The sequence below is a fragment of the Siniperca chuatsi genome, linkage group LG11 (genome assembly GCF_020085105.1).
Source record: "Siniperca chuatsi isolate FFG_IHB_CAS linkage group LG11, ASM2008510v1, whole genome shotgun sequence".
NCBI lineage: Eukaryota > Metazoa > Chordata > Actinopteri > Centrarchiformes > Sinipercidae > Siniperca > Siniperca chuatsi.
Window position 1 is genome coordinate 14,161,999 of NC_058052.1, and position 24,994 is coordinate 14,186,992.

The 24,994-nt window shown below is 41.9% G+C and overlaps 2 protein-coding genes across 4 annotated transcripts; both read left to right on the forward strand.

Moving 5' to 3' along the window:
- Positions 1-474: 474 nt before the first annotated feature.
- drgx (dorsal root ganglia homeobox) lies at positions 475-6,805 on the forward strand. The gene is made up of 7 exons (XM_044213090.1): positions 475-631; positions 772-860; positions 1,701-1,801; positions 2,417-2,518; positions 4,178-4,350; positions 4,758-4,870; positions 4,971-6,805. The coding sequence occupies exons 2-7, from the start codon at positions 803-805 to the stop codon at positions 5,348-5,350; spliced, it is 927 nt and encodes a 308-aa protein (XP_044069025.1). The 5' UTR covers positions 475-631; positions 772-802; the 3' UTR covers positions 5,351-6,805.
- A 2,602-nt stretch (positions 6,806-9,407) lies between these two features.
- LOC122883937 lies at positions 9,408-24,210 on the forward strand. Of its 3 annotated transcripts, XM_044213093.1 has the most exons (3): positions 9,408-9,717; positions 12,051-22,409; positions 22,723-22,851. In XM_044213093.1, the coding sequence occupies exons 2-3, from the start codon at positions 12,261-12,263 to the stop codon at positions 22,729-22,731; spliced, it is 10,158 nt and encodes a 3,385-aa protein (XP_044069028.1). In that variant the 5' UTR covers positions 9,408-9,717; positions 12,051-12,260; the 3' UTR covers positions 22,732-22,851. The 3 variants fall into 3 exon arrangements, with proteins under 3 accessions (XP_044069028.1, XP_044069026.1, XP_044069027.1); XM_044213091.1 differs by having other exon boundaries at positions 9,414-9,717; positions 12,051-24,210; XM_044213092.1 differs by lacking the exon at positions 9,408-9,717 and adding an exon at positions 11,704-11,869 and having other exon boundaries at positions 12,051-24,210.
- The last annotated feature ends 784 nt before the right edge of the window (positions 24,211-24,994 follow it).

The following is a 24,994-nucleotide window of genomic DNA, read 5'->3' on the forward strand; positions in this document are numbered from 1 at the left end:
ACCCTGACGAGCAATTAACCCACCCGACAGTCAATCTAAAACCCAAAAGCAGTCATCCTCCTTTTTTTAATATATGAAAGAACCAAATAAAAAGTGCAGCGGGTATGTGTGCATGTTTATGGTTAGGGAATATGCTTGACTCTGGAATAACAATCACTTGTGATGAATTTTTTTGGCACCAGAGCAGAGCTGCCGTTACCCTGGGTATATCTCCCCTCTCCCTCCCTCTCTCTTTCTGTCTTTCTCTGACACACACACACACACACACACACACACACACACACACACACACCAGGGGTTGGGGGTGAGAGAGACAAAGCCGTGATAATCCGATTAGGACCAATTAGGCGTGAGATTCTGCGACACTAGCTGAAAGCCTTAACACTCTGTAGACAGTTATACAGTCATAGAGACATCTGGACACTCCCAGAGAGAGACAGAGCGAGAGATGTGTGTGTGTGTGTGTGTGTGTGTGTGTGGGAGAGAGAGCGAGAGAGAGAAAGAGAGAGAGAAGGAGGGAGGGAGAGGGAGATCTGGACACTCCCAGACAGAGAGTCAGAGAGTCAGAGGAAGTGCAGCAGCTACCTCTCTCCAGAGCGGGAAGTCACTCACATCAGCATCCTCACCGCAGGTACGACGCTCTCTCACATCTACTCCCGCACGCTGCCATCTCTTCTTAGGACGATTTAATTTGTTGAATTTTCCACCATAGATGTGAAGCAGCTGTAGCCGATCCGAGGCGTTGGGCTGAAACTTTTGTCTCTGTTCCAGGTTCAGTTTCGCAGCCCAGAGACGCGCCAGGATGTTCTACTTTCACTGTCCGCCTCAGCTGGACGGAGAGTGCTGTCGCTCTAACACATGTAAGTTTCCTCTCCTGCATTTTTTACAACATCGTTTTCAGTTGATTTCAAACAGCTGCAAGTTGTTTCTGATATCTCTCTTAAAGCCGGAGTCTGAAAAGTTTTGAGATGTTCGAGCCGCGCACGGAGTGTGTTGTTGGAGGAGCGAGGATAGGCCTGAGCATATGTTTTCTTTTTTCTATGTTTTATGATCATCTTGAATTAATAATGAAAATGACACAGGGCTATAGAAAAAAAAACTTATTTTCATACAGTGATAAATTCAAAGATTTTCATACTGTAATCAGTAGGCAGTGATCGCCATAACCACGCTATGAAAACAGACATTTTCCATCTTTAAAAAATAAAACTTAAATAGGTTGACTGTGTAATGCAGCTCCATACACATTTGTATCAGTCTAAATCAACGGATATTTTCTATTTCCCACATATTCAGAGGTGGATATAAAGGCTTCAGTCTGATTTCCCTCTGCGATATCAATCTGCTGGCTGTTTCGGTGAAAAGCGCTGGTGGTTTGGCCCCAGGGCAGAGGGGGCGTTTTGTCCCGGGCACAGATGTTGGGTGTCATGGCTCTTAGTCCGTCACGGTTCCCCTCAGACACCCGACATCAATGTTTCATGCAACTAATGGAAAAACAAAATGTGCCAGAGAATAAATTCCCCAAAATCTTGTCTGCTTTGGCCAATATTTATCTTTTTTTTCTCTTCTGCGTTTCTTTTTTTAGACATGGAGTCCAAGTTCCTTTTCACACATTTACTGGTTTAATTTAAATACAACCACGGGATTGCAAACCTCATTTTATTAAGTGACTGAATTTTCTCTTATAAACTTGTTTTCAGTGAATTCAAGCGGTTTTGGCAACCACGCCCCGGCTGATTTTGATGATGGATTTCTACGTAGAAAACAGCGCAGAAACAGAACAACATTTACTTTGCAACAGGTAATTATATTCCAGGACAGAAATATCGCGAACAAGAAATATCTGAAACTTCACTTTAAGCGAAATAGGCTTAAGGCAATATATTAAAAGTAGGAAAATAACAGGCAAAAACAATTTGCAAAGTTTTCAAAATTAAAGACTTGAGAGAGAGTTGTGCTTTCCAGATAGACAAAAATGAAGGCCTTTATAATTGGCTTGATACGATAACAACCTAAAAGAAAATAACATAATTGCTTCACACATATGAAAATAAATATACAAGATTAGGGAACCTTTATAAATTAGTTGTCGCCCTTTGTGAAGATCATGCGTGGGTATAACTAGAAATTGCCCTCTCTATGCATGCAGGCAATTTAATGTTAGGCTAATATTTAAGCCTATTGTAGGCTACTTAACTTTTTTCATCTAATAGTCTGTTATCTTTGTTGTTGTGTCGCTTATGTTTAAGCGAGTTTAAGGGTTTTATATTTATAAACAGCATAGACCTGATGAGGATATTGAGAATTAAGGAAGAGAAAGAAAGAAAAGCCTAAATAAACAGAAAAGTACCAATAATTAAAATCAGACAGAGAATGAACTTATTTCTAGTATAATTGGTGTTTCGTGTCCATGCAGTTGGAGGCTTTGGAGGCTGTCTTCGCCCAGACTCACTACCCGGACGTGTTCACCCGGGAGGAGCTGGCCATGAAGATCAACCTGACCGAGGCCAGGGTGCAGGTAGGCTGCAGCAGCGCAGTGTGTCCTGGGCACGTTTGACCATGCGAAGGAGGGTAAATTAAGCCACTCTGTCATTCCTGCGATGCACTTTAATAACATCAACATAATGGTGAATATTAGATTAGCTTGATTAATCGGTCATTCATAATTAACCAGCGATAATGTTCCTCACTAATTTGTCCGCGTCTTAAAGGTAGGAATACATCATCCATGCAGATCCCTTAACCGTAACGCAGACAGGAAACGATATGTGCTTTAAAAGAGGGCAAAGCCTGCAGTCTCCAAAACTCTCTGTCTCTCTCTCTCTCTCCCACACACCCACACACACACTTAAAACACAAACACACACAAGCACCTTAAATTTGGCAATTTATATTCCGCTCCTGCCCTGCACATATAGCCTACGCCGTTATAAACTTGGCCAGATGTAATTAAGTTATGTGTCCTGTATGTAATTTCCTGCATTCCAGATTTGCTTTTGGGTTTTGTTGTGCGCGCAGATCTAATTGTGGGAAATATAATAGTTTGCCTTTTGTTCCCCAGGGTCATCTTACTATCGCTTAAACCCAATGGCGAGGTTGATAATGGAATCCAGCGCTGTAAATTAGGGATTGTAAACAAATTATTCCTCTCCTAATCCGATTACCACATTCCTATTATTAAATCTGAACATGAATCCACCGCAGTATGCAGGGATATTAAACTTACATTATTATTAGAAAATAAATTTCCTTTCTGTTGTAGTGTTGTTGCCCCCCTTTTTGTAAAGTGTCAATGGGCCTCCCCCGCATTAAGAGCACGCAGCAAATTGAGATTAATGGAGCAATTATAGCCCATTCAGAGAGGGTGTGTGTGGGGGGGGCGCGACTTCTAGCTGGAAGGTGCAAGGGTGAGATAAGTCCATTGGTTGTATTGTTGTCCTGCCACCAAAATGTTGTCCTTTCTTTATGCTGAATGAATGCATGTGTTTTGTTTGACTGTTGACATCATTTATACCTCCGGTACAATAGGAGGGATGCAGAGCACATGCACACAGACTCTAACCTCCATTCACACATCATGATTAATGCCTGCTAGAACCAAGTCCTAATCGAATCTGATGTTGTCAAACAATCACTAAATAGGGAAATAAACGACTTCATCATAGCTGCCTCTCTCTCTCGGGCAGCACAACTGTCAGTGGGAAGTCATTAAAATATGATAATGAAAAATTGCTCAATTAAATGTTGTTATAGGCGGTGACCTTCATTCGATTAAGACACCAGAACTTGGCTATATGTTCCCAGCTGCATGGATGGTGAAGTTTTTGGGATAAGTCGGGGACTGTGGGAAACTAGAGCGCTGTTGTGACACATTCAAACACCTCTTGATGTACAAGACAAAACAAAGCAAATAGGAGCATTTGTTTAAACTTGGCTGGATCTGTTAACAAGATGTAAAAAAAATATATGTGTGCTTTATGTTTGCATTTGTTTGTGATATGCCAAAAGAATATTCAAGAGAAATAAAGAGAAATGGCATAGATAAAAAGCTGCATTCAGTGGATAAAATAAATGGATACTAGTGTGTCAGGAAACGCCGCGATATTCCAGTTTTATTTAGTAATTTAATTTACTGTAATCATTTTGCTTTTCATCTTCCCTTTCTTTTTTTATGCAGGTTTGGTTTCAGAACCGCAGAGCAAAGTGGAGGAAGACGGAGCGAGGGAGCGCAGACCCTGAAGGAGGGAAAGAGCAGATGAGTGAGGGCACTCCTCCATCTCGCAGCATTAACTCTCAGTCCCCAGTGGACCACAGCAGAAAACAGAAAGAACCACTGGAGATGCAGCAGAGGTGAGAAAAGACAGACAGATGACTGTTGTAGCTGTAATTGTTGTGAAACAGTATCCTGTTGGCGGGAGAAATGCGTGACAGAAAGGTTGCTGGTCCAGATTTTCACACTGGTGGATCGGGGTGGTGGAAAGAAATAAGAGGCAATATCCGTTCTGTCAATAACGGCCACCACAAAACTCTGATAGCAATCTAGATCATTTCTGTAGATTAAACTGTGTCCTTAATAAACTCTTCCAATTAAATTGACTATGAAACAATCAAAGTCGCAGAGAAAACCAGCTCTGCAGTGCACAGTGTAGTTAGAAAAAAAGTTGCAGATATTTCTAGAAATGTAGGTGTATTAATAGAATAATTTGCCAGTTTAAACTTCACTAGATAATTGAATATAGTATGTCTGTTTTCTCCAGTATCAACAGGACAGTGGGTCCAAGTGGTCCGTTCTTCCCATCTTGTATACCAGGGACACTCCTCAACTCTGCCACCTACGCCCAGGCCCTCTCACAGGTCGCCACACTGAAAGGTCAATATGATTCAAACAGAGATGGTGATAATGATAATGTGATGATGAAAATCTGGTTTTCAGTAGTCTCACCACAAGTCCCACTTTTGTTATTTTTCAGGTAATGGTTTGTGCTCCTGCTGTGTTTCTGACCCCATGGGCTTGTCCTTCCTGCCGCCCTATGGTTGTCAGGGCAACCGCACAGCCAGTGTGGCCGCCCTGCGCATGAAGGCCCGTGAGCATTCTGAGGCCGTGCTGCAGTCTGCCAACCTGCTCGGTGCGGCGACTGGGCCCGGTGCCGGCGTGGGAGTCCTGTCTGGAGTCGGCGTGGGCTCAGCCGGGGTGGCGAGGCCCACAGTGGGTCCTGCCATCGAGGTGCCCGGCACTGTGGGAAGAGGGGGAGACAACTCCAGTCCCAGCCTGGCCACCAAGGTCCCAGTCCTAGGCAGCAGTCCTGACAAACACCCTCACTGTTCCAAGGAACCACAGGAGAAAAAGTGAAGCGCTGGACATAAACGTGTACTGATACTCTAAATCTGTGTGATCGTGCCTGTTATTACTACTCTACTCTGGTCCTATGAGCAACTAAGCACAACTACTGACTGACTCCAGAAACAGCCTGGGAAAGACTTTACTGAAATCACAATGTATGGATGCAAACATTAAAATACTTATTTGACAGTAAATTATTATTGTTTGTGAGAAATGCTGAATATTTGGGGCCTTGTTATCCCCACAGAAGCACAAGTGTGGTTTTGGATCTATATATGTCTTCATGCACTCTTGGACTCTATTTGATGGACTAACATAGATACAACATGTGTGCAACAAAGACCTATTTGATAATGTGAATTTAAGTAATCTTGAAACAGCTCCTCTCATTTTCATAAAGAGGACAGATGCTTACATTGTGAATGTTAATGCATGTAAACTGTGTAGAACTGATGGCAGGACAGTGAGGATTTTGGCAATATGTTTATGATATCAGGTCAGTAATGGGCTCAAACAATCTCTCATTCTTTTGATTTTAAAGTGAAAGTGCACTTTAATATTAATCAGCCATTTTCAGTGTAAATGTGTACATGTGCCAGAATACAGTATGTTCATGTGTGAACCCCAGGCGGTCTGTAGCAGAACCAGTGACAGAGCAGTGGTTGTCCCTTCCACTCTGTTAGCACATCTGTAGCGTCAGCAGACAGGGAACACACAAGTCCTGTTGTGACATGTTCTTTAAAACAATTAAAGATGTAGTCGCTCATGTTCCTCTCCTGTTGCCTCTCGCTCCGGCCATCTGTTCTGATACATTATTTATCAGTTTCCCTTAAAGCCGGGAGAGGAGAGCAATTGTGACTCTTATTATTTATTTACTTTTAGGAACGCTCACCCTCTTCCTTTTTCTCTTCCTCTCTCTTCCTCTTTTTAATAAACCCCATTAAACATGATATATGCTATTTATTAATGTTGAATTTACATTTTAAAAAGTATCATCTCTCATCACCTCAGGGCTCTTCACACAGTAGTTCATCACAGGCAATACATGTGTTGATTTATTATTCCTAAATATCTCTCCTCACTAGAATGACTCTTGAATAAAGGATCAGTTGATCAGATTGAGAATACTTAACCGCGGAGCACACAACCAGTAGTTGGGCTGATTCAATTTGCGTCCTTGAGGATTTTCAGGAAATTACTTTTGATAGTCAATAACACAATTAAGTAAACTACACACACATTATCATGAATAATTGATAAGAAATTATGTATTACCATGAAGTACTGGTTCAATAATTGATGAGGCGACACCCTGATGACACAGAAGAGGGAGATAATGTCAGAAGTCGTGCCAGGTTGTACACAGAGTACAGAGCACTCACATCCTCTTTTTTTTTTTACACCATTATGTGTGCATGTTGTAAATACCCTACAAATATTCCAATAAAGTGACGCTTTCACTGACTATGAGTCACACTCTTGTGACATTAACACTTTTTAAGATTTGATGGGATTTGTATTTTATTGGAATACCATATTTCCTGACAAAAAACCAACACCAGCCATACAAATAAATTGCCACTTTTGAGACAGAAATATCTAAATGCAGTCAAAATAAAGTCAGGACCTATTATGGCCTATTTTTATTTATTTGGTATAATATTATAGACCTGTTGTATAGCAGGTACTGTATCTTTCCATGCCCCAAATAATATTACCAAAAACATCATGTCCTAATATAATGATTTTGCTTTAAGTGTATGAGAGAGCTCCAGAGCAAAGATGTTAAGCCCCCTGACATGGCAGCTAATGATAACACAATATCCTTATACAAATCATCTCCTTTTCCAAAAATGTACCAATATGGACGACGGAATCCAGCCAACTCATACAAAAGACGTGAAAAACACATTCGATCTCTCCAAAATTGAATACAGTAGTTGTGGAATTTAATCATTAGCCAAAACAAAGGATGCTGAAGTTATAATGACTCCGATCATCATTAAGTTCTGCATGGTGCCCATAATTCACTGCTTTAATATTTGATAAACAAGTCAAGTTGGTGTTGACATTCAGCTGTGCATGTGGCATCATTGATAATTTTCTGTTACCTAAAAAAAGTCCTGAAGCGGTTTTGTAGAGCATTGTTATATCAAATTAGCTGGAGAGCAGCCAGAAAAGCAGACAAACATGGTGAATATGGGGGACAACAGTTGAACTCTGTTCTTACAGTGCAGTTAATGGGCTTCTTTTGTTGCAGTAATGAAATATTTTGCAGGGATGTGGGGAAATATGTCCTGAAACAGGGAGACGTGCACATGCAACCATCCACAGACAATATAAGGCACACAAAAAGAGACAGTATGCTCAAGAAAGACTGACACATACATACAATTATTTTGCTTGACATTGGGTGCAACACCTAAATTTTACTATTCAAGATTCCAAAGTCAGACATGAAGTGCATTCGAGGCTGGTCCACTAAGGGGCCAAAAAACCCCACTACAGTATAATCTCTGCAACAGAGCTGATCAATAACCCAATCAATTAGAATCAATTAAGCTAATCTCTGAATGGACATAATACAAACAAAGCATATCTTAATGCAGCAAGTAATGTGCCTGTCTGCTGTCTGCCACATAACCACAGCTCCGCTCTCCTTACTCAGCACAGTGAAGAGCATCCTCAGCATTTGTGATCAATGCTTACAGTCCTCAAAAGTAACTATGTTGAAGCAAAGTTGGAGAGCTGCACTGTGCAAAAACTCATACTGTATGTATCAAAAAAGTCAAAAAATAACAGTACAGACCAAATGGAATTGGATGTCTGTTTTTAATTTGTCCACTAGAGGGATTTAGTGAGCAGGAAGCTTGTCCAGACTCTTCATAGGCTTCATTTCAAACTTCAGTGGGAAAATTGAGCATTTTGGATAAACACACTGAGTCATTTTTGCTGAGGGAAATTTTTTGTAAATAGAATTTTATTAATCAAAACAAATTTTTACCAAGTGCTGCGTATTGAAGGCCCAAGTAGCAAAACAAGGTGATAAAGCAGCAAGTTGCAAATTCTGGACGAGGATGTGTAAGAAATCTAGAGATGGATGTTTCTGATGGAAAAGAATCCAGTGTGGAGAGGAAAGTGGTGGATGAGAAGGGCGTGTCGGTGGAGGTGGTTGTTTAGACGGGAGGAAAGAGATTAGTTAAAAAGGGATTACCTCAGCCTTTCCCAAAGTTTAGTGAGTGTATGCGAAACCCTCTGTGTATATGTGTGTGTGTGTGCATATGTGGAGGAGTGCGTCTCCATTAAGGCCCATGTGTGTGTGTCCATCATCCCGCCAGGCTGGCCCTGCACCCGCCAAGAATCCCAGGAAACTATCTGCTACAGCAATCTCCTATTATAGCAGCGGGCTGTAGAAGGGGAGGGAGAGAGGGAGGTACAGTTCCTCCTCTTCCTCTGCCTTATGGCCTTTTCTGCTGGGGGTTGAGTGAGGCTGTAGCCAGGGAGATTAGACTTCCATAGTTTAAGTGCTGCAATAAGTGAGTGTAAAATGCATGTTGAAACGAACCTCTCAGATACTGTTTGTGGTATTAAATGAAAAACCTCTGTGAAAGGAAATTAATGAGAAAATGTAATAAATCTGCTAAAAACGTTTCTGTTATATGGCCTTATATTCAATAGAAACCTTCATTCAAGTTTATGGTGATGATAGCAGGTGGGTGGTGACATAGAGCCACTTGTTGACACTCCATATAGTGCTTGTCAGTTCTGTTCAGCGAAGACGGTAGCACTCCAGTGTGAGCCAGTTGAGTTATTTATGTCTCCCAAAGGGGCACCCAAACTACTGCCCCCACCAACTCACCTACCCAACACCCACAATAATAACAAATCTTCAGGAAATTAGGTTTTTCTCCTGGTTTAGACCCCACAACCTCCTCAGCCAGTTGTAACACTTTCCCAGTTAGTGACAGTTAGCTCTAGCTGCTAATGGCCAACAGTTAGCTGTCCAGATTTATAAATAGTAGAGAGGCTGTTTGTTTCATCCGTCTGACACTCGACACCAAAGGATCTCACAGATCCGCATGCTAGCTCAAGCCCTCATTCTGTCCCCAATGGTGGACACTCTCTCTGGGACAACTCCTCTATTTCTGTCTGGTTTCCAGCCCCTAGTCCCGCTGCCTGCCTCTGGTCAGATGCTCAAAGTGACTGTGGACTATATAGAGGTTTTCGCTTTGGATTGTTGTCAATAGAAAGTGGCAGAGCTGCCAGAGAGGGCTTTTGTGAGGTGACAGGGCAGGTTCAGATCAGCAAGGCCTTTTTGGGGGGACGGAGTGAGGAGTTTACAATAAGGCCCAAATTATGGATTATAAAACTGGAAGGTAAGACACGAGCTCACTTCTTGTTCATGTTGAAAGAGGGACACTTAAAAATAATATATAAAAAGCCTCTGAGAAAAGTTAAAACAATAGATATACTCGACCTTCCACACATGCATGCATTCTCATTTTCAATGAGATTAATTTTAAAAGTGGGCATTTTCATGCAGATAAATAAATGTTCCCCGCTTTAATCTCCAAAAGAAAATATACATTCAGTTACTAAAGGTATTGACAGAATTTTATTTTATTCCACAGGCAGCTGCTGATGTTTATAAACATTTGGTCATATCCTTTCTGCTCTCAGAAGTGACAGATTTGCTGCTGTTCAGTCCATTTGGACCACCTGTGAAAATGAGGCCTATTTGGTGTCAGGTTTTAGAGTTGGAGGCCCGTCTGGACAAAAATAAACCTGTCACATGCAAGAATGAACAAAAATCACACTGACAGTTTGATATGAGATTACTGCTGAAAAAAAGGGCTCAAATTAGGGAGCGTTACCGCAACTGCATGGTTTTTAATGCTTCTTTCCCGATGTATGTGTGTTTCTCTACTGAACAGAATGTGTTGTTTGGGTAGAGATAATGACATGACAAATGACAATGACAAAAGTTAGAGATGTTGTGTCTTCTTTTGAATATTTTCTTAATGCTTGAAAGAAGATGCTTAAAGTGAGTGTGACTATAAAATACGTGGCCTCACCAAAGTTGCTGCTTAAGGACAGAGTTGTTGCATGTGATTTTTAAACTTCCCTATATTTCTGCACCAGTTTTATTTGATAGTCACTGAGCCGGGCAGTACAGCAGTCTGGTGTGTAGCTGATCTGTAGATGCGTATGAGATGGATAGCCTCCAGGTCAGAAGATATTAATGAACTACTGGATATTCTGAGCAAGGTGACGGCTGCCGGGCAGCTGCAGTAAATTTAACCAGAACATACCCATGACGTTACCTTGTTGCCTCTAAATGTACAAACATTTTATTTAAAAAGCACAGTACAAGAGAGGGAGTATGTGATAAGAAAGCTATAAGATGGCTTTCTCCCCAGGTTGGAAGAAAGAAATTACTGAGATGTTGAGCATTGCTTTTAACTATTATGCTTATTGTTTAAGTATGTTTTGCATTATATCCTATATAACATTTTAGATTCAGTTTATTACGAGTACAGTTTTGAAGGCCCTCCACAAGCAATGCACAACACCCATCTTAATGGTGATAAGAGTGACAAAGCTAGCAAATGTAAATGTGTAAACACATACAAATATGTCACAGCACTCACCCATGGCCTTGGCTATTTCAGATTTACAGATCAGAAAACACTGATTTTATTTATGAAAAAGGATCTGCACTGAAAGCACCACTAACTCCCCTCTAATTGGTTTATGCTTTATACACTTTTTATTTTGTAAATTGGTCATTTTGGTAATGTTTTTAAGCAGTCTACATTTGTTTTTTTAATAACTTAACTGTCACATTAAAACATTTTTCTGAGGACAGATTATGCATTTGCACCAGCAATAAACTTTCTAATTTTACCACTGAAATCTCAATTCTCAATCAGCATTTCTATTTTAGGATATTGTAATCCACTTTACACCTGCTCTCTCCGTACTGTAGTAAATAATGTAATGTTACAGTTCACTAGTCCTAACCAGACTTTTTGACTCTTTCACTCAAAGAGAAACAGCTTGATGGAAGTCTAACCTGCTGGTCTAACTTGTCTAACCTCTTATGTTAAGTTATTGTACAGCACTTTGGTCAACTTTGGTTGCTTTATAAATAAACTTGATTTTATTTTATTTGATTATCAACATTAACACATTGATAATGTGAAATTATGTGTTAGTTAGTTCCAACCTCTGGTTATTGTAATGTAAATATCTAGCTTTTAATCCAAAGACGCCAAGAAATGTGTGTTTGTGTGTGTGTATGTGTGTGCCCATCTAAGTTTGTATGGATGCGTCCTGCTGTACCAAAATAACTCACGTGAGGCTGTCTTTACTGTGCCTAGCAACAGTGTAGTTTTATTCACAACATGTCTCTGAAGGTCACAATGATTGAGTAGAAGGATTTACAGGGCTGTTCAGATCCACATGCAGTACATTGCTGCTTAATGCAAAGGAAAAAAGCTTCTTATCAAGGCCAGCTATCATAAAGTAAGCACCACAACAAATGAGTTACAGTTTTTGAAATGATCTAACATGAGAGAAAACATTTTGTATATCTTAGGCTTTGAATCAAGGTTGAAATACATCACACACATTTTTATTTTAAGATGAATGGTTATGTAAGTGCCAGTGAGGTCCAGGTTAATTCTCCTTTCTTTTTTTCCTGTAGGAAAACAACAAATTCCAGGATTGTTTTGGGCAGAGGCCATCTAAAAGGCACAATGTCTTAGGAGCTACTGGCTGTACAAAATCCTCACTGGGGGCCCAAACCCTGGGTCCTGTAGCTTCCGCAGCAGGCAGAGGGTATCATTTTGCGGTCTGCGTTTGCATGAATGACTGAACAACTGTGGACAGAGCTCTTTGTTAGCGAGCCTTCATCATGACCTCAGTTGAGAAGCGCCGCTCAGGCCGAAAGAGTGGCGGGCATCGAAAGCACAGCGATGGAGGCTACAGCGACACCTCCAGTGGTGGGTCCTTTCTGGATGAAACTGACCGTGAGGTCAGCAATCTGACAGATCGAGCATTCAGGAGTCTCTGCATTGGAGATGAGGCTGTTTATAATGACTCAGACGTCTGTTCGTCTTCACCCTGCACCCAGAGAGAGAGGCAACTGGCCTTTAGCCAGAGTGGCCAGGACAGAGAAGACAGAGAGAGGGAGGAACTTAAGAGAGTTGCACATGAGAGCTTCAGCCTTAGTGTGCAGCAGTATGGACAGGACTGGATCCATGGAGGAATGTATGGGGCTGAGATCCACAGAGATCCACAGTGGGAGGTTTATGGGGAAAGGACACAGGGAAGAGTTTCTGCTACATTCCAGCACTCCTTTGTGGAAACCTCTCAACAGGAGGAAGAGCAGCTGTCCTTCCTCAGCAATGGACCCACAGAATTTAGTTCACAGCAACACAGAAGTCGCTCCAGAGTTTCCTCTCTCATCAGAGCTTTTAACTCTGAGGGACACAGGGATGGAGCAGGGATGGATGGTAAACTCAAAGAGTGGAATGATGAGACAAGCTGGGACAAATCAGCTCTGATGAGCATCCAAAGAGAACTTTCTGAATTCTCTACATCATACCAGCAAAACTTTAACAGTGGTCATTTCCCCTCAGCTAGCCCATTCTCATCCCGAGACACCAACTTCTACTCCTCTGAAGGAGCAGCAGTGGCTCACATGAATTCTGCATCCTCTTTTATGAGATCTTCCCACAGTAAACACAGCATGTCCGCGCAGGTCAACTGTAATTCTAACTTCTTTATACACAGTGAGTTTAGTCCCTTCAAGGTATGGAGGGACCATAACAGGTTTCCCTTCCAACAAGGAGAAATCTCAGGGTTTATGCACTGTTCAGAGTTCCCTAAATGGTATGATACACCAATGTACAAAGAGCTTTCACTGGAGGCCCAACCACAGGGTCCTTATAGGTTCGAGGAGAGGGGTATTAGACACCCAAGGAATAACTTGCCACCAGTGGTTCCTTCCACCCCTCCACGCTCCACCTCAACATCCACAATGCTGCAGAAAGCTTTGGCCGTGGAGAAACGGTGTGAGTCAGAGTTGGCAGGTCATTACCCCAATAGGAAGTGGACACAGAGCCTGGGAAATAACAGGCTCCCTTCCCAACGCCCATCAACTGCATCACCTACCATCGAGATGTCTCGGCGTGTCCAGGACACCATCAGCTCTGTCAAAGCCCTCCAGCAAAAAATCAAAATGACAACAGAGAAAAATATTGCAACAGGGATGACATCAAATCGACAAGCAGTACTTTGTAGCAATGATAATTTAATTCCCTTTGGAGACAGTGCAACAGTGGCATCAAATGTTGTCAGCAGTAACACAAGCACAACTCCCTTCAACATCAGCCAGTTGCTCACACCTTTAGTCCATGCACATCAAGAAAAAGAGACATCAAAAGTCCAGCAGTATGCAGTTTCCCCTCAACCTCTGGAACATCCTCCAGTGCGAGCTGAAAGTAGGGGAGCCACTCCTGATGTTCGGATGTCCAGCTACAAATCCAGAGCCACAAGCCTACTTTTTAATCTCAAAGACAACAGGAAAAGAGTAAAAAGCACCTACAGTCCTACCAAATTTAAAGGCTTGGAGACACTGGAGAAGAACAAACAACCCTCTATCCAGGAGCCTAGAGACACGGTGATAGAGATCCCTGATTTTCCAGATCCAGACATTCAATTACCCCAGGTAGAAGAATCCAGCAGGACAATTGCTGACTCACATCAATATATAAACCAGTATCACAGGCCTGGATTGTCACTTACAACACAAAATTCTCAGCCTGCAACAGCACATACAGGTCAATATTCAGAATACACTTACCAGACAGCTCAGATGCAAGGGGAGATGGTTCATCACTCTGGGTTCACTGGCTTCATACCTGAAAATTACACTAGCAATCAGCTGACTAATGGACAGAATCTCCATGAAAACTTATCGTCATTTACTCCCTATAAGCAAGGCATGATAGATGTAGAAACTCTGGGAGCAGATATATATAGACTGAAACCATCTTATAAAGCTACAGAAACGTCATGGCTAAATGCTGACAACAATCAAAGCAGAGAATATTTAATAAGTAAGGCAAATACTGAGCAACATTTTAATGAAACAATAGGAAGGGAATTCACAAAGGTGGATAGATATCAGCAGCTCAAAGACAACAAACATGAAAACAATAATGTGTCCACACAGGATAGGTGGAGACAGACAAACAGCCAAGACACAGAAAATCTCAGTCTGAAAGCAGCGATCTCTCCATGGAAACAAGAGATAACTGCTTTAATGGAAAAAGACCAACATGCACATGTTGGTCACAATTTACCAAGAGACAAATACAGAGGAGAAAATCAGCAAAGTATAAATAAAGAACTTGAGAAAATAGAGTTGAGGGAGAGTTTTTGTGCTGGAACATCTTTGCATAAAAAGGCTGGGTTGGTCAGTCCTAACATTTCAAACCAACTGCCGCAATATGCTCCATTTAGTAATGACACTGAAGAAAATCCAGCATATTATGGACAACAGCAACCCGAAGCATTTAAGGACAAATATGCACTTCAGAAGTATTACGGACACAATAAGGCAAATGAAATTAAAGATAATTATTTGACACAGAATTATAACAGATATACTGATCAAGAATACAGAAACCAACAAACCTTTAATTCGAATAAAGACAAAACTATGCTCACACAAGAAACTGGTCAGAGAAAACAATATATGCCAATTCCAAAGGGGCATGAAATGCAAAGTCTCCAGCCAATAGAAGGTAAACCACAGTTTGAACATAATATGCAGAAAAATTCATTATCGAACCATGACAATGCATCTGCCCTCACAATGGCAAACTGGATAAAAGATAAACAGTGTGATGAGGTCATGGCTGAACAGGCCATGGCAGAACATATAAAAGCCCAACACGCCCAAGCACAGCTGGCAAAGCCTCAGCACTGGGTTCAAGTGGAGCAGCCCAAAGCGGAGTCGGCTAGGTTAATTTTAGCAGGGCAGACTGGTTCAGAGAAAGTCAAAGCAGAACAGGCCAAAGCAGAACTAACAGAGCACGAGAGAGTAAACCAGGCTAAAGCAGAACATATTAAAGAGGAGAAGAGAAAAGAGGAGCAGACAGAACAGTCCAGAGAAAAACAGCCAGAGCTTAACAGAGAGGAACAGACGGAATCAGAGCGAACCAGAGTACAGAAGGTAACAGAGGAGCCAAGAAATATTACAGAGGAAGCAGGAGCTGTTCACATGAGAGAGGAGCAGGGTGAGCAGGTCAAAGCAGAACAAGCTGAAGCAGAGAGGCTAAAAGAAGAACACATAAAAACTGAACTGGCAAAGATCGAGCAGGCTGGGCAGGCAAGGATAAAAGCAGAGCAACTTGAGGAAGAGCAGGTAAGAGCAGAACAAGTTGAAAGAGAGTGGATGGAGGCAGAACAAATCAGAACAGAAAAGGTCAAAGCAGAACAGGCTGAAGCAGAGCGTAGAAAAGCAGAACAAGCAAAACTAGAGCAGATAAAAGAGCAACAAGCTAAAGCAGAACAAGAGAAGACTAAGGCAGTTGACGTGAAAAAGGAAAAAGCAGACCACATTAAAGTTGAGAATGTTAGACAAGAGCAAGCTAAGGAAGATTCAATTCAAGCCGGTCAAGTAAATGCAGGGCAACCTACAACACAGTTAAGTAAAGCCAAAGAGGAAAAAGTTGAAGAGAGAAAGGCAGAGCAGGCAAAGTGGGAACAAACCAAAGTGGAGCTAGCAAAACTAGAGCTAACAAAAGCAGAGAAGGTGCAGGAAATGTCAGCTAAACCTGCAGCAAAACTATCAGTGACACAACAGGTCAAAAGTGAGCCAGATAAAGTTGAGCAAGTTAAGACAGAGTTAGCTAAAGCTAAAGCAGAATTGGCTAAAATAAAGGAGAAAATGAGTGGAGAGCAAAAAGAGAAAGTCAGAAATACAGTTCCCACAAAAGAAGATGGGATTAAGAATGATTTTCCTTTAAGGGTTAATATCAATAAAAGTGAAGAGTACAAAGATCAGGACCAAGCAACACAAATGCATCAACAGAGGGAAGACTCAGTTGTTGTCAGCAGGCAAAGCACAGATCAAGCTAATATAGGAGCTGATGACTATAAGTGTTTTAGAGAGAAATGTGGTTTTACCGATACAACTTCAACAAACAGAAACAAACATCCAGCTGCAGGAAATGTTTCTTCAAATGATGCCAATGAAACACCAGCTTTATCTCTTGATAAAGTTGAGACAACAAATAACGAAAACTCAAAAGACAAACGTAGTCCTACAAGCAGATCTGCAACAGCTAACACAGAAAATAAGGTGGAAGCAGGCAGCTTTAAATCCAGTGAGGTGACAGAAAATCACTATGTTTACTGTGAGTCATCCAAAGAATTCAAATTATCCGGTGCTGATAATTTACCTACCGATGTAGATAAAAAAGAAAATAGTGACACTGTTACTGATAACGTGAAGGATGACACTGATGACAGTGTTGACCCTCTGAAACACGCTGATGTTTCACAGCAAAGAGATTCTGATTTAGCTAAACCTCTCCCCCTTGAAAGAAAACCCAAGTCAACTGAGCACAGTGTAGTTCCAGGTAAAGATCTGCATTTTACACCTCTCAGAGCATTGTCCAATAAAGAGAGAGCTCAGACCAAGCAGGAGATTCTGACTTCCAAGATAAAAGCTCATGCTGAAAAAGAGATTTCAGCAATAAAAGAAAAGGGTTTTGCTATACGAGATGGATTTATATCCAAAACTTCTACCAAGCAATTAGCAGGTAGTCAGAGTATTAATATACGACAGAGGCCACCATCACAGGAAGTGTCTAAAAAGCATGAAAGCACAATATCCAGTAATATTACACCAAAGCACCAGATGGAGCTTTCAGGAATAAAAATGGAACCAGTCAAGTCTGTTTCACCTCCAAGCTCTGCTACAATACCAGTTAAGTCTGCAGCAACCACCAGTCAGTTAGTAGACCATTCACAGAAACAAGTTCCCAAAGAACTAATGAGCAACGACAATGTGCCACAACCACCCAGAGAAGTAAAACTGACGGGAAGTTATTCCATGAGCTCAGATGAGGGCTTGGTAGAACATCAAAAGAAAGAGAAACAGTCTGGAATTAAGTCACTAATGCAAAGTAAAGAGCAGGCACCCAATAACAAGCAAGGAAAACAGGAAGCAAATCATGGAGAAAACTCTGGAAAACAGACAGAGGGACTTAAAGACAATCCTGCTGTAAACACTGACCATCTCAACAAGAAGAAAGAGGATCCATTACAAGCTACAGCTCTGGTTGAAGCTGAAAACTCCAAACCTATGATGACAGAAACTGATGAGAGTAAACATGAAGCAGTTCATGAGGACTCAGCACCTTCACTAAATCTTGTTTTTGGTCAGAATGAGACCCCTGTAGCTGATGACAGCTTGCAGATCACGGGAATAATGGTAACTGTACGAGAAAGAAAGCCATCTGTGAACAATGATCAGAGGAATAACATCACTCAAGAACAAATTAATGCAAAAGAGAAAGAGTGCAGTAATTCAGAGCTAGATACATGTAATCCCAACTCAGGTCTAGACGTAAGTAAAGGAAATAAATCTGAAGTTAGCAGAGTAAAGGCAAAGGACAGAGTTGTACAGAACACTCATCCTACAGGGAAGGAAGATCTAACTAAAGTTGGTATGAATAATTATCCTGAAAACGTGCAAGAAACTTCAACCCTACAGACCAAACAGAACAATGTGCCTGAAAATGTCACTGTGCAATCTTTTATAAATGCAAGCCTCCTAAGTGAAACACAACTCCAAAAACCACTGGCTGAAAAAGGTGTGCCCTCCACTGTCACTGTACCTACTATAAATAAATTGTTGGCTGAAACTCAACCCCTTCTCTACAACCAGGACATAATAGCAACAGAAACCAAAGACTACACAAATAAAACGCCAAAAGAGAACTCAGCAAAGAGCCTAAGGACAGGTGAAGTAAAAAGTAATACCGAAGAGAAAAATCCACAAAAAAGGCAAACAGCACACACCAATGAGAACCTCATGGCCAAGGTGGTAAACACCGGAATCAGCTACACAAATGATTCAAACAGAGCTGATGCTGAAACTCTGATAAAACTTGACGTCCAGCCATCAGTGACAGAAGATATGACAACGGTCATAAATCTGTACAAAAGCAGGAACATAGATGGCAAGAGTGCACCCCTACTGGAGGAAAAGAGACATGACTCAGCACTACCAAAGTCATTCAACAAAACCAGTCCTTCTAACAATTTTACTGAGAATGAAAACAGAAATGTATCTCCAAAACATCAGTATAAAGAGACTCACACTGGAGAAAATAGTCAAGTGGACGATAATGTGCATATAGGCAGCATTGCCATCAGAGTTGTGCCAGCAGTAACTGAGAAGGGCAACCTGAAAATGGCGGGAAAACATCATGTCACAACTGTCCCTTCTGATGTAGTTGGAGCTAATGAACATAAACAAATTGTATCATCAAGTCATGAAGAAAAAGTGAATACTTCAAACAATGAAGACAGAACAAAAGACCTCACTCCAACAAGCAGTGCGAAGCAGATGACGGAAGACAGTTTGGAAGATAAATTGGGATTACACTACGTGTTGTCTGATTCACTGAAAATCAGCAATCACAAGAACAGCATAAACGCAACCAGTGAGAATACTCAAGCTGAAAATGGAAAGCCTGAAAAAGTTAATAAAAGTGGGAACTCAGTGGATATATCAAAGATACAACCAACAGAGGGAGACTACTTTCAAGTGCAAGGGGTAGCGGAAACAAATAATGAACCACACAATAGTGCAAATGTTGGAGATACGTCAGATGCTGTTTCAAAGGGAAGGGAACTTCCAGGATTATTACCAAACAAGGCAGATATCAGCAATGAATTATACAGTGAAGGAAAAAAATGTGTCTTTGCATTGGATCGAAGTAAATGGAAAACAGTGGAATCAAGTTCACTTAGAGTTCAAGATGAGAACATGAAAAGGAAAAAGAGGGAAACGGAAGATGAACTGGCTTCAAAACAGAGTCCCACAGAGAGACATTATAAAACTGATAAGACAGCGGCAGGTCAAGCTATTCATATCAGAAAACATCACACAGAGAACCAGCCCAGTTTATCAGCAAGGGAAACACAGAGTTCAAGAAATTCACACCCAACAAGGGAAAAACCTGAAGTTAAACCAAAACCAAAAGAACGGGTATCCACAATACCTGACATATCAGCAATTGCGGACTATGCCAGATTAAAAGTAATTGTTTCAGAAGACCAGGCAAACACAATTCAGGAATTCCCACCCAACAAAAAGGAAGGATTCTTTCCACTTATACAGGCTCGTCATAGCAGACGTCCAGTGTTCACTGCTGACCCACAAGACCTCTCTGTGAAAGAGAAAAGTTTGCCAAATAAGACAGAGGTCAGCTCCAGAGTGAACAAAGAGCCCAAACCTTTAGTATTTCCCATTACGGAGAAAGAACACCAAAGGACGGGGATGTTCAAACTGGGAGACAAAGAAAGACAAGAGAAAATGCTTGTAGATGCCAAAGCCAATGAAGATGTATTAGACACTGGGGCAAAACATGCACAACATCTCAAAGAAATCAACATGTTGCCAACAACTCATCTTAAGAACCAGGGAAGTGAAGAACAAGTGGAAACTGATACCGAAAGACTTCGTCAAGTAGATCAAAGCATTCATCAGCCAAACAATCCTCACCTGCTAGCAACAACCTCATCTTCTACAGTCAACACGCCAAGAAACACTTCTGTGTCACAACACCTACAGCCACTTGATAACTCCAATCCACATGAAGAACTTGAAGAATGTTCCTCAAAAGTTGAAAGAATACAATATTTAAATAAAAACTCTCATCCACCACTCACTTTGGGGGAAGTATACAACATTGAGGAAAGCACAACAACTGAAAACGCACTGGTTAAGAATGGGGAAGAGAGAACAGAAAAACTGAGACAAGAAAGATTTGCAACTCAACATGAAGAAACCAAAGCAAAACAGCAGAGTGGAGCAATACAGTTGGAGGAAAAACAAGCTTCTAGGATACGAGTGGAGAAAACAGCAGAAGACATGAAAATAAAACAAATGATAGAGGAGAGTAGAGCTTCTCTGGCTGAAGAAGAGAGGAGAGCCGCTCAGAGAGAAGAGGAGAGGAGAGCAAGAGAGCGGGAGGTCATAGCTTTTAAGATCAAGGAGAAGCGGGAAAAACTGAGAGAAGCAGAGAGAAGAACAGAGGAAGAAAGAAAAGCAAAACAGACAGAGGAAGAGAGAGCTGCTCAAAAAGAAAAGGAGATGAGAGCAAAGCAAAGAGAAGAAGAAAGGAGAATGAAAGAAAGTGAGGAGAAGAGGAGAATAAAGGTTGAGGAGGAGAGGAGAGCAAAACTGAGAGATGAGGAAGAGCTGATCAAAGAGAACGTGGATAAGAGGAGGGTGAAACAGCAAGAGGAGGAGAGAGCTGCTCAGGAGGAGCAGCAGAGGAGAGCTGCACAAGAGGAGCAGCAGAGGAGAGCTGCACAAGAGGAGCAGCAGAGGAGAGCTGCACAAGAGGAGCAGCAGAGGAGAGCTGCTCAGGAGGAGCAGCAGAGGAAAGCTGCTCAGGAGGAGCAGCAGAGGAGAGCTGCTCTGATTGAAAGGCGTGCTAAACAGATTGAGGAGAAGATACTTGCTAATATTGAGGAGGAAAAGAAAAAAAAACAGGGAGAAGAGGAGAAAGCTGCTCAAATTTCAGAGGAGGAAAGGATCAAACAGATTCAGGAACAGAAGAAAGCAGAGCAGCAGATTGAAGAGCAGAGGGGAGAAAGACAGAAAAAAGAAGAATGGATGAGAACTCAGAGACAGGAGGAGAGAGAGAGAGCTGTTGAAAACGAGAAAACAATTATTAAACAAAGAGAAGAAAAGCAAGCCAAAGAGGACAGAACCAGACTCCTTGAGGAGCACCAAGCAGCACTGAAACAGGAGGAGAAGAGAGTAGCACGAGAAAGGATGCTGGCTCAAAGAGAGGATGAGATCAGGGGTAAAAAGAGAAAAGAAGAAAAGTTAGTAGCTTACAGAGAAAAGGAGAGAGCTGATCAGATGGAGGAGCAGAAAAGAGCAGCACAGAGGATGGATGCTCTCCAGTACTATGCCATCACCTCAACAGAATCAGAGAGGAAACCCAGAGAAAGACAACTCTGCTCCCCTTTACCTTCCCAACGAAGAAACAATCCATCAGGGCTTGAGTCAACTGAGGACTCAGGATCCCACACTAGGCCTTGTAGGCCACATGCCCCTGCATCTCCAGCTCCATCTCTGCCCCGCTCCAGCGCCTCCTCTCCTGCTTTGGGAGCCAAGCCCTCAATGTTCAGGGTGAAGGATAATACCATCAGAGGTTCCTTTTTCACCAAGTCAGTCAAACCACGCTTCCATAAGAACTTTGGAGAGGATTTCCGAGTGGGTTCACCCCTGGGGTCAGAGGGAGGAGAGGAGGAGCAAGAGACAATGAGACGCAGTGCTGGAACTCCTGTCCATCCTGACACAGGGTTAAACAGACTTGCTGCTATCAAAAAATCCTCGACTTTTCAGCCAGCATCTTCATCACAGGATTACTCAGCCCCTCTCCCACATCACAGGCCTTACTCCAGGAGAAGCATCGCTCTAGATGAAGATGACTGCCGCTCTGTCATCAGCAACATGTCAGAGGATGTGGAGAGTTTTGCCACCAGCGCAGCAGACCTAGCAGATGTACGAGGCCTGTATGACTACGAGAGGCCAGAATCAGCCTGTAGCTTCAGCAGTGATGTGTCCCGTTCTTTTGGCAAGCCTCCAGTAGTTCCCCCAAAGAGTGAGAAAGCTTTACGCCGTGCGAAAAGGTTGACAACTCGGAGAATCAAGAAGGAGTTGTCCAAAGCTGTAGCAGACAGCCCTGCTGGAGTTGAGAAACCTCTTCAAGAAGTCTCCTCCTCCTTCACTGAGGTACGCTCCTCCAACCGCCATGCTGTGGCTTCCCCTCATTCTTCCCCACCTGTCTCCCTCGCTCATGCTCCAATATTGGGGTCTAGCTTGCCTCTTTCCCACACAGAACACAAATCTTCTCACAGCTCTTTCTATGCTTCCCCTCATGCCACTGGTCCTATCTCCCTCCCAGTTGCCTCACCTCATGCTACTGCCCCTGTGTCCCTCCATGTTCCCTCTCCTCATGCTACTGGCCCTGCTTCCCACCCTGCTGCTCCTAAGACAGTTTCTGATGTTCCCTCTTCTCCCACTCTCCATCATACCAACCACCCAGCTCCAGTGACACAGTACCATGTAGAGTCAAGCTATCCCCAGTCCTACCCACTAACCCAGCGTAAGGTGCTGCAAGACCTCGGCTCTGGTCAGTATTTCGTAGTGGACGTGCCTGTTCAAGTGAAAACAAAGACTTTCTTTGACCCAGAGACGGGAAAGTATGTACAGCTGAATGTGCGTGAGTCTGCCCAGAGCACCTCCCGACCCCAGCCCCAGCAAACGTACCTACAGCCTCAGCTCCAACCCCAAATGCAGGTCAAACGACAGCCCCTCTCCCAGGCCTCTCCAGCTGGCAAGCCCGTTGTGCTTTATCAAGGCTACCAAGGTTATCCCCAAGGCTACCAACCTGCAGCTATCAACTCTGTGCCCCACAACACGTCATCAGCCCCTGTGACTCTCCACCAGGACCAACAGCCTGTCAGAGAGAGCCACCGCTACGGATATCCAGCCCCTGAAATGGGACAGAACTCTGAAGGGCATCGCTACAGCCCAGAGAAGACTCCATACATGGACACAGTTAATAATACAGACAAAACATATACCACAATTTACAACACACATGGCCCATATGAGTTGTTCCCAGAGTGTGACACAAACAGCCAGCTTGCAGGAAGCTCAGTTTGTGAAAATGATAACTCAGCCCACTCACGATATCATCCCCGTGATATAATAACCATGAGTGAACTAGATGACTTTATGGAGCTGTCTGACTGGTGATAACAAAGACTAATAGCTTTGACTCGAAAGGGGTTGATAATGTAAAGCAGGTAAATAAAGGTTGATAAAATAAAAATACCCAAAAGCTCAGTATGAATGGATCTTTATATGCAGTAAGTTAAGTGTTTGTAAATGACTTTTTCAAGTGAAAATAGACTCAGAATGTTTTTGGTTTGTAGTTTTAAAAAGTCCCTGTGAAATTTTGTTAAATTGTTGCTGTTGATTTTGGAGATTCACTGTTGAGCTATTTATTGTGTTACAGAGAAGTTCACCATTCCATTTGACTTTTGAATGTGAGAAGCTAAGATATGTTTCTTATGTATACAGTATGATTAGTATCCCGTTGCCTCCTAAACCTAGAGGTATGTTATCATACATCAAACAGTAACAGTATGTCAATAGTGTTTAGTAGTTAGGAGAAATTTTGGTTTCTGCTATATGAACACTGACAGGCCTGCTTACGTTTTCTTTTTCTTTTTTTCTTGTTGGAGGAAAGCTACTTTTGGCATTTTGTGATGCATGAAATTTTGTTAAACTCATGGTGATGAGATTATTGCTGTTTTTAAGGTTTAATATCGTACAGTAGTCCATTTTTAAAGTTGCAAGTTTGTGATAATGTTTCTGTGTTGCTGTGAAACAGAGTAGTGTGACACGGACTTATTCAGGCAATAAAAACAAACTTCATTCAACCAAATAATTTCTCAACACAATGACTGTCTTTCAAAATCACCTTGTAAAGCATATAAATAAACAAAAAGGAAATATAAAAGTTTGCTGCAACAGGTTGATTTCATTTTACTACTTAAAAGACCATAATAACAATATAATGTTACTGTCACTGGCATCCTGTTCTGGATCTTGAAATGTACCCTGGGTCTGAATGACTCAAAATGAAATGAGTCTTTTTACTGAGTGCATAAGACAATTACAACGTGTTATTGAGAGAGCACAATAATATGTCCTGAGAGAGTTCATAAACACACAAAGAGAAAATAACATTTTGTTGATGACATTTGTGTGTATGTGTCCTTTTTTGCAATATGAATCAATCTAAATGCTTAAATCTTTGCTTACTATACCTATGGGATCCAATGATAGAAATAATACAGTGTGAAAATGTCCTTTTCTTTGATTTGATTCACAAACTCAGATGAAATGTTCATGGCTGTGGTGAGAAAGCCTGCATATACTCCCCAGTTTCACAGTAACCTCAAGTATTGTTGATCCCCTGAGATGCAGTAACCTGCTTTGACCACTGCAGGGCAGAGGAGAGCGATTCCTCCACTGGTGCAAAGACTTGAACTTAAGACTTACGTAAAGGAAAACTTGAGGGAAATCCCAAGTAAAAGATTTAGTTAAGAAGACATATTATCTCTCCACAGTTACTAGAACTATCATTTTGGCACTTTTACACATGACCCTCAAGTGATAAAAATTGTACTACAGCTCAAACGTAAACTGTATATATAATACATTTACTATCTTTTCAAAACAAAAGATTTTGTCGTGCTTAGAAAAGATTAAACCACCTCATCAACCCAGCCAGTCCTTTTTCC

Excerpts from the sequence above, each read along its gene's own strand:
- drgx (XM_044213090.1), top strand. The coding sequence starts at position 803 with ATGTTCTACTTTCACTGTCCGCCTCAGCTGGACGGAGAGTGCTGTCGC. Across the intron at positions 861-1,700 it reads GTGCTGTCGCTCTAACACAT|TGAATTCAAGCGGTTTTGGC; the intron begins GTAAGTTTCCTC and ends ACTTGTTTTCAG. Across the intron at positions 2,519-4,177 it reads TGACCGAGGCCAGGGTGCAG|GTTTGGTTTCAGAACCGCAG; the intron begins GTAGGCTGCAGC and ends TTTTTTATGCAG.
- LOC122883937 (XM_044213091.1), top strand. The coding sequence starts at position 12,261 with ATGACCTCAGTTGAGAAGCGCCGCTCAGGCCGAAAGAGTGGCGGGCAT.